We start from the raw sequence: 15027 nt of genomic DNA, 5'->3' as shown, positions 1-15027 counted from the left end.
TGCTTGGTCCCTGCTCCTGCCAACCTAGCAGTTCAAAAGCACGTCAAAGTGCAAGTAGATAAATAGGTACCGCTCTGACAGCAAGGTAAACGGCATTTCAGTTGCTACTCTGGTTTGCCAGAAGCGGCTTAGTCATGCTGGCCACATGACCTGGAAGCTGTATGCCGGCTCCCTCGGCCAAAAAAGCGAGATGAGCGCCGCAACTCCAGAGTCGGCCACGACTGGAGCTAATGGTCAGGGGTCCCTTTACCTTTACCTTTTAGACTGGAAACATAAAGAAAAACAATTTGAGGAGGCAGTGTGAATAGGTTGTTTATTGAAAGATGAAAGATGCTGAAAGGATTGGAATCAATTAACCCATGATTTATTCAGAGTGAGTTCCTCACTCTGCCTCGTGCTTACAGAAACTTCTGCCGGGGGTTTCTCGGGATTCCACCTTCTCTTGCATCAGCGCATGCAGCACTTCAGAACATCAGAAAACGGGCAGTCGTTCCATGGTTCCTTGAACGCCAAGCCATTGTGACACTGGAAGTCACGTGGCAGGCAATAGCCATCGTTGTCGGAGCACAGAACCACCTGAAACCGTGAAGAATCCTTTGGTTCTGGGTTCAGTCCAGGGCCTGCATATAAAAAGAAATAAAGGGCAGCATTCTTCAAAATATTTGAAGAGCTCTCAAAGAGCAAAGGACTTCTTGAAGGGCAGATTTCAGTAGAAAATACATATGATTTTTGTACACATCATTGAGCTGGGAACCACCTTGCAAAATTCACAGAAAGGGCGAATTTCAAACAATGGCTGGAGTGCAAACTGAATAGAATCTCTCCCTCATTCTTATTACCAGATAAATGGCTGCAGGGCTGCAGCATTAAGCACACAAATTCCCAGAGAGAAATATGAAGGTGCAGATGCACAAACAGCATGCCTCTTTGAACATCTTACTTCAGGCATAGGCAAACTCAGCCCTCCAGATGTTTTGGGACTATAATTCCCATCATCCCTGACCAGTGGTCCTGCTAGCTAGGGATGATGGGAGTTGTAGTCCCAAAACATCGGGAGGGCTGAGTTTGCCTATGCCTGTCATACGTCTTACAGAAGATAACATTGAGGGTAACTTAAGCAGAAACTGTTTTCAGCAATTCCCCACCTCCCAAAAAAGGAATGGGGGGATGAGTTTTCAGCCGTGCCCTAGAGTAGGGGTGAGCAAATTGCAGTCCAGCGGCCTCAGAAACTGTCAGATGAGGAGTGAAACAAACAAAGGGTGGAGGAGAGAAAGAGAGAAGGGGTGGGAGATAGAGAAAAGGGGGTCACAGAGAGAGGCAATGCCTCACCCACTTTTGAGTCTAGTCTCAGCCACTGCCACAATGCAACTTCTGACAGATTGCCCCTAAAGGAATCTGGTGGGGGGGACTTCCCACCCCAGCCATTGTAGGAAAATCAGGGAAAAGGTCCTAAAACACACAGTCCTCTCCAACTCAGTAAATAAGGAACCTGAATGCATTCCCTCATCCCAATATGAGCTGGGCAATGAACCAGTTTGCCTAGGTCCTTCCTGCGAAGCTGGAAAGACCATGGCAGCTAGAACTTGTAAGTCTAAAGAATTCTCTTTATGCAACCCCATTGCTGAGCTAATTTAGGATTGCACATCCAAGTGGGATTCTAGAATTCTTTCTCACCTCTCAGTAACTACATGGGGTTAATTTATTAATTAAATTACTCCATCACGTCATCTTTCTTGGGACAACCCAAGGCAACTTACAACCAAACTAATAGACAATAACCCCACATAGATACATTGAAATGTTGTTCTTCAACCCAACTTACCGTCATCTTTATAAGCACGAGACTCGAGAAGCTCCTTGGCTTCCCCTTCAACCTTGGAGGGTGGTTTGGGATTGGACCAAACCTGGAAGACCAAGAAGGCAACAGTAAAGAGAACGTAAACCATCTTCATGGTTGAAGATTTGCTGCACCCTCGATACTAATGGAAGGAAAAGGTTCAATAAATAGAAGGATGAAGAATCTCTGGAAGCACTGCTGGTATTTATACAGTTTATACCAGGAAACGGGGAGAAGGGTGATTGCTGCCAGCATCAAACATCCATTGCCAACTATTGGTTGAAACCACCTGAAATTATTTCACTTTACAGTTAATCCAACAATTGCTGGGATTAGCATTCTGCTTCTTTCAAACGCTGATTCTGTGTTCTCACTTTAGGAAGGCAATTCCGCATCAATTGACTCACCAATACCTGAACTGCGGACATCTTTCAGAAGGCACCTCAAATGTTTTTTGTTGAAACTGGGGAAACTTGTGAGAGCAAGGTGGGGCTTTTGTAATCAGTGGAGCTGGAGTTGTTAGAATGAATGAATTGTTTCCTGCTATAAGCCTTACACCATATAATCATTGCATCGGTCTGACAGCTAAAGATGCAGGGATCAAGCTTCAACCAGTTTCCGCCCTGAGAAACAAAATACTGCGGGACATGTTTTCAGGGCCAACTCTCCCATTGGAAAGCACAGGGCAGCTGTTGTCTCTGTTGTCCGGAGAGAGATAGCAGCAGTCTAAGTTAGCCTCATGCTTAGTGTGGTCCCAGCACCAGTGTAAAGTAAGATTCAAGTGCTAGCCCTGTAAGATTCTGCATGTAGTATGGAGAGGACACCAGCCTGTCCATTACAGCAGGCAGTAACATGGCTCAGCTGCCCCTGAGAGCTATGTTCTGTCTTCATATAAGCTAATAACAGCTGGCCAATGAATGATCCGGGAAGCTGGACAGATCCATGTTAGGTAGATTTTATGAGTCTATAAATTCCTGTCAATGTATTGCCAGAACCTAGCTTACCCAGAGATGGGTGAATCTGTCCGTTCTGGTTTTTCTCCTCCTCCTCTTCTTCTTTTTCTTTTCCAAAACTTGAATGTAATTCTCCACTTTCCCATATCAGTTTGTGAAATGGCAAGTCCTCCTGAAAATTCATCAGCATCTTGCTACAAATTTATCCCAATGCACATGTATTTTGATGCAATTTTGCCCAATGCACACATTTTTGGCAAGCCATTTCCCCTAAGATAATGCAGTTTCATATATTAACAATATATGCATCCCTGTGCACATTTTACCCTGGTATATGCATTTTGGGTACATTTTGCTTAGCTGAAGAATTGCATTGCAAAATGCAGACAAGTGTTGCTTTTGATGGATGGCCGTGGTTCAGCTAATATATTGCCTCAGAAAGTGCAACATTGGTAGATTTGCCTTTAGATGTGAACTGAATCAACTTTCTCCCCCAACTCTACCAACAGCCCTCCTTCTAAATTTGATTCCTTCTAGGATTTTTACACCCACCACGGTTCCTAACTGAAAAACACTCCTTTTCTTTTTGTTCTGAAAGAAGCCCTCAGCTTAACATCTGCTTGATAAGTAGCACACTCAGCCTCGGAATCTGTGCTGTTTTTTCAGTCTGCCTGCAGACCACAAATCTAGCCTGGCTGGGTATGGAGAACCAAGAAGAGGACTATACAGTAAAGACAAGGTGAAGGGCCTTCATGCTCAAAGGTAAGCTGCATATGTCCACAATTTCTGATGGAAGTAAAGAACCCAAGAGGTTCTCACAACTTCTGGAAAGGTGTGCAGAGTCCCTGGTATTTATTCAATTTTTTTTTCTTCTGGCAAAAAATTAGGAGCAGGATTGAGTCAACTATGTGCCAGTGCTCTTGAAGGGCAGCTCTCAATGCCCACTCAGAAACTCTTGAAATGCTTTTGACTAAAGGTTTACCCAACTTTAGGAAGACAGGCAGCTTCCTTGTAAAAGGCTTTTTGCCTATCTAGCCCAATATTGTCTACTCTGACTGGCAACAGCTCTCTCCAGAGCTTCAGACAGAGAAAGGTTTTTCCCGTCAGCTCTTACGTGAGGGATGAAAACAGCTCCGTTTTTACCTTTTCAACTCCATGCGTAATTTGCACACCTCTACTAAGTCCCCCAAATTTTTCTAAGCTGAATAGCCCCCAAATGTGGCAAAGGTATTTGTTCCAACCATTCGATCCATTAGGTCTTTCCTTTTCTGCACCTTTTGGATGTTTCTAGTGGTGGGGGTATCTTGTTGCACTATACACAGACAAGACTTATTCTTCTGTCTCCTGCATGTGAAATTTCTTCTTTTTTAAAATTGGGTTTTATAAACAAGAATAATGCTATACAAACAAGTATACCACGGTTTTCTCATGTCATTTTCATATCACAAAAAATAGCATAAAAATGTGGGAAAATATCTCCAACACATGTTTCATTATTAGTGGCCAATGGATACGTTCTTGGTTTATGAATTGGTTTAAGCAGTTAGGAAGAAGAAGAAGAGAGAAAAGAAAAAGAAAGAAAAAAGGGGGTGTGGCAGGTGAGGTTGTTATTCTTCTATTATTCTACTTAGTGTGTGTGAGGGGCTGTGTCAGTGTTACTTGTATGAGTTTTCTTACTATTCACTTCTTGTATTTCCTTGGTGGTGAGAGAGGTTGGGTGTGGCTTAGGGTGTAGTTAGTTGTCTTTGGTTGGTTGTAGTGAGAGTTGCTTTTGTGTGAGAGCGGGGTGCGAGTGTGCATTTTTCAATCAGGTTAGCCAGATTGATTTGTATGCTGTCAGGGGATTCTTGTTGTTGTCTTGTTGGGCTGTGTATGTGAGAAAGGGGAACCAAACTGGGGTGAAGACATCTTCTTCTATTTGTCCGTGTGTCAGTTTCAGTTTATTGGTTAGTTTTTCTAATATGGCTGTTTCCCATGCTATTAGATACCATTGGTTGCATGTGAAACTTCTTAAACCAATTCAAGATCGTGTGGAAGTGAAGTCATAATTTATCAGAGAATTCCGCCCCCCCCCATCACCTATCATTCTCAGAAAGTCAGCCCTGTCTCTGGAGTGTTCAAGCAGAAGTTCTTTACTTTCAGTGCAATCTCAGATGGTTAGAGCCTGGTGTTGATAATGCCAAGGTTGCAGGTTCGATCCCCGTAATGGAGAGCTGCTTATCATTGTAGAGGGTTGGACTAGATGATCCTCAGGCCCCTTCCAACTCTATACTTATATAGGGACACGGGTGGCATTGTGGTCTAAACCACTGAGCCTCTTGGGCTTGCTGATCGGAGGGTCAGAGTTTAAAATCCCCGTGATGGAGTGAGCTCCCATCGATCTGTCCCAGCTCCTGCCAACCTAGCAGTTCAAAAAGCTTCCAGCATGACTAAGACACTTCTGGCAAACCAGAGCAGCACACGGAAACACCGTTGACCTTCCCGCCAAAGTGGTACCTATTTATCTACTTGCACTTCGTGCTTTTGAACTGCTACGTTGGCAGGAGCAGGGACTGAGCAACGGGAGCTCCACCCTTCGCAGGGATTCAAACTGCTGACCTTCTGATCAGCAAGCACTAGGCTCTGTGGTTTAACCAGCAGCCCCACCCACATCCCAACTTAGCCTTCCATTATTATTATTATTATTATTATTATTATTATTATTATTATATAAGCAAGGATTTCAGATTCCACAATCGTTCACGTAGGAAACAGAAAACATAAAGAAAAAACCACCAGAGCCAGGTTTATGTGCAGTAAATGAGTCGTTTATTTGAAGAAGGAGAGAGAATTAACCCATGATTTGGTGAAAGGAGTGGAATCAATTAACCAGCAACTTCTGCGAAAGCAGTCGAGTGGCACATTCTTCCTGGTGATTGTAGAAAGGTCTGCCACTGGGTTTCCCAGGACTCTGACATCTGACATCAGCGCACGCAGCACTTCAGATCTGCAGAAAACGGGCAGTCGTTATACCGTTCTTTGAATACCAAGAAACTGTGACATAAGAAGCCCCGGGGCAGGCAGTATCCATCGCCGCTTTGGCACTGGATCGCCGTAAGTCGTGCAGAATCGTCTGGCTGGGGCAGCCCAGGGTCTGCATATAAAAGAGAAAAGCAACATTCGTGAAAATACTTCAAGGGTCAACAGACATAGAAAAGAGCAAAGACCTCAGGAACTTAAGTATATGTGAGGGGAGATCCTGGCTGGCAGAACATCATGATGGTGAAAGTAGTTCTGTTCCATTAGGGCAAACTGGGCACTCCCCACTCCCAAACCTCAGATTGCCTCCATCTGCCTGCCTGCCTGCCCCCCTATTTTTAAAATTTTCTTCTGATTTTCAAAATTAATTACATATTTGGTTTCCCCCCAATATTTTTTAACAAATCTGAACTTCCCCTCCAACCCTCCATTGTTTCCTTGTTTCCCCTTATCCTGCTTCATATTACACCTAACATCCTTCTTCATCCTTACTTAATATCTACATTGCTTTACTGCTGATTACAGTTCAAATCCTACTTGTCTATTAATCTGTTATTAAAAGGTAAAGATAAAGGATCCCTGACAGTTAAGTCCAGTCTCAGACGACTCTGAGGTTGCGGCGCTCATCTCGCTTTACAGGCCGAGGGAGGGGCGATTGTCTGCTCCACAGACAGTTTTTCCGGGTCATGTGGCCAGCATGAATAAGCTGCTTCTGGCACAACAGAACACTGAAAACAGAGCAGTGCATAGAAACGCTGTTTACCTTCCTATTTATCTACTTGCATGTTTTGGCAGGCTTTTGAACTGCTAGGTTGGCAGGAGCTGGGACCGAGCAATGGGAGCTTCCTTTTATTGTTTTATTGTTATTCCCTTGCTGGTTTCAGCTATTTGGTTTTAGACTCTGTAAAACTTATACATTTTACATCTATTTTATATCTATTTGTATTTTTATATTTTGCCTTTGGTCATTATGAAAAAGGCAAGTAAGGCATCCCATTTATAAAATTATGCCCATATAGAATGCAGTTTTGCTATAAACATGACACACTTTCCCCTGATAGAGGCATCTTTGTAAAGATTATTTAGGAGAACCACCTTGAAAAATTCATAGAAGGCTGAAGTTCAAATGATGAATATGTTTCAATTTGCATATAAAGAAAATAATAAGTACATGCAGGATTAGGCCTGTGGACCATCTAGTCCAGCATCCTGTTCTCACAGTGATCGCATGTCCCTCTCAGGAACTAGGGCAGGAGTGATGGCACTAAGATAAGGGAAATGGTTTGGGGGAGAGGGAGAGAGAGGACATGGAAAAAGGGATGCCCTGCAAATTTGGATTCCAGTCTCAGCCACTGACACAAAGAAGCTCCTGACAGATTGCTTCTGAAGGATTCTGGGGGGGAAACAGCCCATCCCAACCTCTGAAGGAAGGTCAAGAAGAAAGTCCTAAAACACAAAGTCCCATCAAACTCAGTAAGAAGTAAATGCATCATGATGAGCGAAGATGGCGCCGAGGCAAGTCACGCTCCCCTGCGCTCCCCGGCACTCACTTTTATTCTTTTAAAACTTTATCTAAATTGCCCTCTGAATGCCAATTTCTAACGGAAAACATTTTAAAGACTCAGTTTGCCTTCAGCTTGTCCCAGCCTGCTCCCTCCCTCCTTATCAGCTGCCTGGTCAAGGCTGCCAGAGAGGAGAAAACGCTGCTGCCTCAGCTGAGAGCAGAGAGAGCAGAGAGAGAAGTGAACTGCTCACCCGACCAACGGAGGGTAAGGAGAGACACGACTGTGAGCCCTGCTATGAGACTGGCTCATAGACACCCAGCTCTGCTGCCCCGGCGCTCACTTTTATTCTTTTAACATTTTAAAGACTCTGAGTATTTTTACAATTCTTGCTGCCTCTGAGAGCTTCAGCTTGCCTTCAGCTTGTCCCAGCCTGCTCCCTCCCTCCTTATCAGCTGCCTGGTCAAGGTTGCCAGAGAGGAGAGAACGCTGCTGCCTGAACTGAGACCAGAGAGAGAAGTGAACTGCTCACCCGACCAACGGTGCCTGGAGAAGGAGGATAAGGAGAGACACGACTGTGAGCCCTGCTTTGAGACTGGCTCATAGATACCCAGCTCTGCTGAACACAGAGAAAGATAAAGCTTGGAGATTTGGGGGCCAACTGAATTGACTGACCCCCAGCTGGGGGGCTGTGTGAACTAGCTGGAGACAGCATTCCTGCTTCGCAGCTGAAGAGGAAGTGCAGCAGCTGGAAAGACTCCTTATTTTAACAAACTGTTCTGAGGAGACCAGCATTTATACTCTCAGAGACTCCTGATGAAGGCATCCTGAGCTTTGTTTGTTTGTTTGTTTGTTTGTTTGTTTCTGCTTTGTTTTTGTTGTTGTTTTATAGGAAGTTTTTAATCTAGAGAAATATACCGAGGCTGTTGATGAGCACATCAGGAAGCTGCTGTAGAGAGCAGGTGGGAATATAGATTGATACCCCCACTTGCCCCCCAATTTAAGGCAGTCGCACCTGGGGTAAACTGCCCTCTCTCTATATCAAGACAACTTTTACCATGGTTTTTACTAGAAGAACATACAAGGAGTTGGGTATACTGCCTGACTCGGCAATCAGCCCCCCGGGCCCTGGTAAAAGACAAAGCAAAATCACAAATTACTTCCCTAAGATGGAGGAGGGTAAGAGTCCACAAAAAGAGTTAATCCTTGATGAAGTAATACCCCCCCTCCCTAACTGTTCTTGATTGGACGTCCTATTTTAAAGAGACATATCAAGATACTGGAAATATTAACTCTTCATGCAGCCTAGCGCAAGAACTAGCTTTAGCCGAGGAACTTCAGGAGGGAAATACCTTTATTACTAAGGAACAGCGGCCCACGGAAGAAATTACATCTACCCATCAAAAAATACTTATTCCAAAATACTCTCAAACAGAACTGAGTGACGGCTGCCCTTTGGATTATTCCCTAGCAATAAGTACTGATCTAGCTAACATAAAAAATTATCTAATAATAACAAATGGGCTATTGCTGACGTTAGTAGAAAACTTCACACCTCAATTAAAAGAGATAAAATTAAATGATATGCCCCAAGAGCATAAAACAGTTGAGCTAGTGGGGACGAACAAACCAGTAATAAATAAGAGTCTGCAAAGACATAACTCAAGGGTAAAAGTGAAGAAAAGTAAAAATATCAAAGCAACAAGGAAAGCCAAGTATACCTGCAGTAATCGAAACATACATTGGCAGAAATTGTTTAAACTTCTTCCCTCGGCTCCAAGCAAATCGACCACACGGGGCAGTAAAAAGAAGGGTAAAAAGAGAGAAATAAACATAGTTACACAGCAACCGGCTAAGGAGGACTCGCCAAGGCTGACTCCAGTAGCAAGTGAGAAGGCAGAAGTAACAATTCAGTCCCTGGATAACCAACTCTTTAACAAACCAGATGATGCGGAAGCAGAGGCCTCTACCTATGAAGGCAATAAAACACCTAGCAAATTGAACAGCGGGGAAGAGGAAGCGTTTAGTAGAGATGGCACCCCCCTTCAGACCTGGCAAGCCTACAGTCAGGAAAGAGAGTGGAATCTGATTCTAAATCCCCAAAAATTGGTATTCACGAACTTCCCGAAACCTAAGGGCTTCCTTACAGGGAAACAGCGAATAATGAACTTTGTATCTAGTCTAAATGATATACTACCAGGAATGGTTAATTCTAATGATATCACCTCGGTGGAATATCTACATTATGATGGTCACTCAGTGAGAGCACTGACCACTTTTGGGGATCAGAACCTGGCCAAGTTTATTTTTAGGTCAAGACCTGCCTTTTTAAAAGCACGGATGACAATACTTAGGCTCTTTGAAAATAAGGCTCCTTTGAGCCCCCTTTTGAAGACTAAGCAGGCAAACCTTAGAAAGGGGAAACAACTCCCAAAATCCTGGCCTGACAAACAGAACCCGCAATGCCTTGTGAGCAAAGATGAGGATTTCTTTACTATGGAAGAAAATATCCTAATTGACCAGTTCTGGACGTTCCCACCATTAATACAAACTGACATCTTGGGAAGACTAGACAAGCTAAGAGATAAGCTGGCTGAGAGAGCCTCAGGCAACGAGGTTATTAAGGGGGACCAAAAAAAGACCACAGTACGTAACCTTCAGATTAAAGCGGAGATTAATTTTCCACCAAGAGAGAATGTGCCACCCTCCAAAGAGAGCACTCCATCACCCCCCCCGAAGGAGAAATATCCCTAAGGTGACCCCACCAGACGCATGGGACAAAATGAGATACCTAGATGAAACAGAATTGGGCCAAAACCAGGCCGCAACAGAATATCCACAGAAGGAATATATGCATAATAAAGATCTGGTGTTCACAAACGTGAGCACTTTGCATCCACCTAGTGAAATCATAGAGCGGCTGGATAGCCCGCCATACAAAGACGATAGGCGACCGATACATAAAGCGACAAACCCTAAAAGTATGTTAGCTAATAATTGACAAAGACCTGACTGCGATAAAGCCAATCTAAAATTTTTATCATGGAACATTGCTGGTTGGCTCAACAAGGCGACTGACCAATCATTTGTCAATTTCATTCAAGATCATGATATAGTCTTCCTGCAAGAGACATGGCTAACAGGGGATTTAGATGTAAATGGTTTTGCCTCATTCTCGCTCGCAGGTTCACCAAGCAACAAAGGGGGACGAGTTAAGGGTGGGCTAGGCATTCTAATATCCACAAGGCTGAGAGCATCTTTCGTCAAGCTGGAGCCTCTGAGCAGTATGGCCATGGCATTATTAATGAAATGCAGATATTGCACACTTCTATTGATTAATATATACGCCCCTCCCCAAAGAGGCAAGCAGCTTATCAAAAATATCTGGCATAGGCTAGAATCATATGTCGATGAGCTAATGAACCAAACTCCTGCAGCTGCAGTGCTGCTGGCTGGGGATTTAAATGCCAGAATTGGCCAATCAGACGAAGCGTTATATGCTCATTTCCATGACGTACCTCCCATTTCTGAAGAAGCCCATCTTATTCCCCCAAGGCTCTCAAAAGACAAGGGCTGCAACTACGCAGGCCTATGCCTTCTACGTTTTTCCAACAACTTGGATCTGACCGTATTAAATGGTCGTGTCGACAGAGAACCCAGTGGGGAATTCACATTTATATCCAACATGGGAGCCTCCACTATCGATTACGTCCTAGTGTCATCTAACCTTTTGAGCAGAGCACGGGAATACAAAGTGGTGGAGAGGGTTGACAGCGACCACCTACCGCTCTGTTTAATACTGGACGTAAGAAAAGATTTATTTTGCTCTGATAAACTTGAAGCCCCGTGTTTCGAAAACATGGAGCTAAGATACTCGCGTATTAAATGGTCCAGCAAATTGAGTGATGAAATATCGGAAAGACTTCACTCAGATACTTTTCTTGCTAGAAAGGAGAACCTCGTTAATTCCCCAACTCCTGAGGCTAGATTAGACATGTTCCGGGAACTGATTTCGTCCCTACAACCTTATCTGACTAACAAAAAAATGCCACGGCAATCTCTACACTCTAATAAATCCAAACCCTGGTTTGACCAAGAATGCATGGCTATGAAACGCCTCCTGCTGGATAAGTACAGGAAATATAGAGCAGCGAACCTACCTTCGCTTCCATTAGACTGGTTTGAGTTAAAACGCAGTTATAAAGCTTTGATTAACAAGAAAAAGCTCCAGGCACAAAGGGAGGAATGGCAGTGCCTAGTGGAGGCCTCCCGAAGGAAAGATTCTGCCACGTTTTGGAAAACAATCGCAAAAAGCTGGAGAGACTCCCCGATTGAAATCGAATACTCTATACCTGCCGGAGCATGGGAGGCCTTTTTCCTCTCATTATATTCATCAAATCAACTGGCCCCAGTTCTGCTTCCCGCTTCGAGTGAATTTGGCAAGGAATGGCCCCCTGTAACCACAGAAGAAATTACAGGCCTTATTCAATCTCTTAAATCAGGGAAAGCCCTGGGTGCTGACAATATCCCACCAGAAATTCTCAAGGGAAATGTTGAATGGTGGGCCCCTGTGCTAGCCGCCTTATTCACCAGTATAAATCAAACAGCTATTATCCCTGAGGACTGGGGCCTAGCCATCATCATTCCAATATTCAAGAAAGGAAACAGATCTGAGCCAGCTAACTATAGACCAATCAGTCTATTAAGTATTATCAGCAAACTATACGCTGCTCATTTATGTGACAAATTAGTGGAGTGGATGGAAAGAGAGCATATTCTATCAGAAGCTCAAGCTGGTTTTAGAGCAAAGCGTTCAACTATAGACCAGGCCCTTATCCTTCAACACCTGGCAGACAAATACTCTAGAAAAGGGGGGTCTTTATATGCAGCTTTTGTGGATTTCAAATCGGCCTTTGATCTAATACCAAGGGATAGACTCTGGGAAAAGCTTGGCACTACAAACATAGATAAACGCTTATTACGCCTTATCCGTGGTCTATACGAAAACACCAGGGTGAGGGTAAGATGCGATCGGTCAGGCCATCTAACTAAAGAAATTAAAACACACTATGGGGTTAAACAAGGATGTGTCCTCGCGCCAATGCTATTTAATTTTTATATTAACTCTCTAGCAGTAAATATGGTGAAAGAAAATGCCCACCCTCCCAAACTGGCAGGTATGCCCCTCCCGGTGCTTCTGTATGCGGACGATGCAGTCCTACTCTCCTTTTCCTGCGTTGGCTTGAGGAAGCTTTTGAGATCACTTGCTGATCATTGTCAAGTGGAACAACTATCAATAAATTACAGCAAATCTAAAATTATGGTGTTTTCAAAAAAAAGTAGGAAACACAAATGGAGAATTAATGGTCAACCTATTGACCAGGTAGCAACTTTCAAATACCTGGGAATAACTTTTCAGGAAAGGGTCTCGTGGCACCAACAGATGAAAAACGCCATTGCCAACGCAGGAAGCGCCAACAAAGCCCTTACAAGATTCTTTCACGGGAAAGGGGGAAAATACGTTCCGGCAGCCTCCCAGGTTTTTGCTGCAAAAATACTCCCACAACTCACTTATGGATCCCAGGTTTGCAGTTTTAAAAATTTTGCGCCTATGGAGGCATTTCAAGCAAAATTCTACCGATGTTTATTGGGGATCCCTCCCTGTGTATCTAATATAGCTGTCCGCTTAGAAGTTGGACAACTACCTGTTAACGCGCGTTTGTGGATTCTAAAGATACACTACTGGTTAAAACTTATTTTTTTCCCGGCCGGTTTGGCTCCCTTAACACTCTTAGACACCTTTCATTCTACCTGGAAAGCTTCCCTGTTTGAAAAGATAAGAAGCTTGGGATTCTCCCCGCAGATCTTGATAGCGGCAGGATATGAGAGAGCCAGAAGTCAAGTGCTCCAGCGCATCAGGGACATAGAGCTGCAATGTCATATGGGCAAAATGGATAAACACGCCACAATTAGAGACTTTGGGAGAGGGTTCTCACCCGCAAACTATCTGGCTGATTTACAAATACCTAAGTACAGACATTCCTTTACCCTGGCCAGATTCAACGTTCTGCCCTCTGCCCTGCTGCTAGGCAGATATGAGGGCAAACCATATGAGTCACGTGTTTGCCCATGTGACTCATCGGAAGTGGAAACAAGTTTGCATGTATTGCTGCACTGTAGTTATTACGAGGATTTACGCCTGACCTTTATTGCCCCAGTTCTACGAAAGCTTAAAAATGAATCAGAACTTCAATGTATGAGAGCCTTGGTAGAAGATAAGGTTCCTGTAATCACGATCAATGTTGCTAAATTCTGTGCAGCCGCTATCAGGCGCAGAAAACAAGAGCTCTCCAATGTCAACATGCCGGCGAAGGCAAATACTTAATTTTATTCATGTTGTCCAATTTTAAATTGTTGTTATGGCCTAATTTGTATTGAAATTGTCCTTTGTTTTTTCCGGTGTTATGTTTCGCTGACTAGCTGTACGAGTCAATCTGGTCTGTGACCGTTTAATAAAATTTGATTTGATCATGATGAGCTGGACAATGAACCAGATTGCCCAGGTCCTTCCTATGAGGCTGGAAAGTCCATGATAACTAAAGCTTGTAAGTCAAAAGAATTCTCTTTCTGCAATAATATGGCAGAGCTAGCCTAGAGTTGTACTTCTAAGCGTGATTCTAGGATTCCTCCACAAGCTGCAATATGAAAGAATGACCATTTTCAGCCCAACTTACCCTCTTTCAACTTCATCTCAGGGTCAAGAGGCTCCTTGGCTTCATCCTCAGATGGTGGTTTGGGATTGGCCTGGACCTGGTAGACCAAGAAGGCAACAGCAAAGAGAACGTAGAGCATCTTCATGGTGGAAGATTGGCTGCAGTCGCAATGCTAATGGAAGGAAAAGGCTCAATGAAGAGAAGGGTGGAGAATCTATGGAAGCTTTGCTGGTATTTATACGGTTTATACCAGGAAAAGGGCAGAATGGTGTTAGGTTTCTGGGACTGTTGCCAAAAACAATTGCTGTCACTCAAGAATCCAAATCATTTGAAATACTTTCAATTTGCATTTTATGAAATGTTTTTGGGCACTGAAATTCTGATTCTCCAAACTATTATTCTCTTTGTTGTCACCTCAAATATGTGATTCTTTGTCTATTCACTTAACAACACCCAAGCTATTGATACCTTACAGAATGTAGCCCGATTCAATCAATCACGCTCTTTATTATTGTCAATGACAGAAATTCAGAAAGAAACATGTGATTTAACCCAATTCTGCATTGTAGGGGATTGGACTAGATGACTCTTGGGGTCCCTTCCAACTTTACAATTCTATTATTTGTGTGTGTGTGTGTTAAAATAAATTATTTGCAGAGGACACCATCAACCATAACATCCTTCTGGACCATCTATAGGGGCTGGGAACTGGGGGTATTGTCATACAGTGGTTCTGCTCCTTCCTCTTGGACCGTGTTCGGAAAGTGGTGTTGGGGATGAGTCTTCAGACCCCTGGGCTCTCACTTGTGGGGTGCCTCAGGGTTTTGTCCTCTCCCCCGTACTTTTCAACATTTACATGCAGCCACTGGGAAAGATCATAAGGGGGATTGGGCTGGGTGTTCATCAGTATGCAGATGATACCCAGCTCTACTTCTCTTTCAAATCAGAACCCTACCTGCCTGCAGACTGTCTCGACAGAGTGGTGCATGCTCGGGTTATCTCTC

The 15027-nt window shown here is 43.8% G+C and overlaps 1 protein-coding gene and 1 long non-coding RNA gene across 2 annotated transcripts; both read right to left on the bottom strand.

Moving 5' to 3' along the window:
• Positions 1-298: 298 nt before the first annotated feature.
• On the bottom strand, positions 299-2003 carry LOC309366321 (uncharacterized protein). The gene is made up of 2 exons (XM_081904772.1): positions 1823-2003; positions 299-620 (listed from the first exon to the last, which is right to left on the bottom strand). Exons 1-2 carry the CDS (start codon positions 1950-1952, stop codon positions 448-450), a joined length of 303 nt encoding a protein of 100 aa, XP_081760898.1. The 5' UTR covers positions 1953-2003; the 3' UTR covers positions 299-447.
• Positions 2004-5575: 3572 nt separating this feature from the next.
• Positions 5576-14247, bottom strand: LOC309365946. The gene is made up of 2 exons (XR_014166313.1): positions 14045-14247; positions 5576-5923 (listed from the first exon to the last, which is right to left on the bottom strand). It is a non-coding gene; the product is annotated as an uncharacterized lncRNA (long non-coding RNA).
• Positions 14248-15027: the final 780 nt, after the last annotated feature.

Source organism: Podarcis melisellensis (assembly GCF_964234715.1).
Source record: "Podarcis melisellensis genome assembly, chromosome: 3".
NCBI classification, from domain to species: Eukaryota; Metazoa; Chordata; class Lepidosauria; order Squamata; family Lacertidae; genus Podarcis; species Podarcis melisellensis.
The sequence above is the reverse complement of the archived record's forward strand: the minus strand, read 5'-3'. Positions and strand labels throughout refer to the sequence as shown.

Bases quoted from the DNA above. Each gene is read 5' to 3' on its own strand.
- LOC309366321 (XM_081904772.1), bottom strand. From the start codon at position 1,952: ATGAAGATGGTTTACGTTCTCTTTACTGTTGCCTTCTTGGTCTTCCAG. The intron at 621-1,822 runs GTAAGTTGGGTT...TTTTATATGCAG, and splicing joins TCGTGCTTATAAAGATGACG to GCCCTGGACTGAACCCAGAA.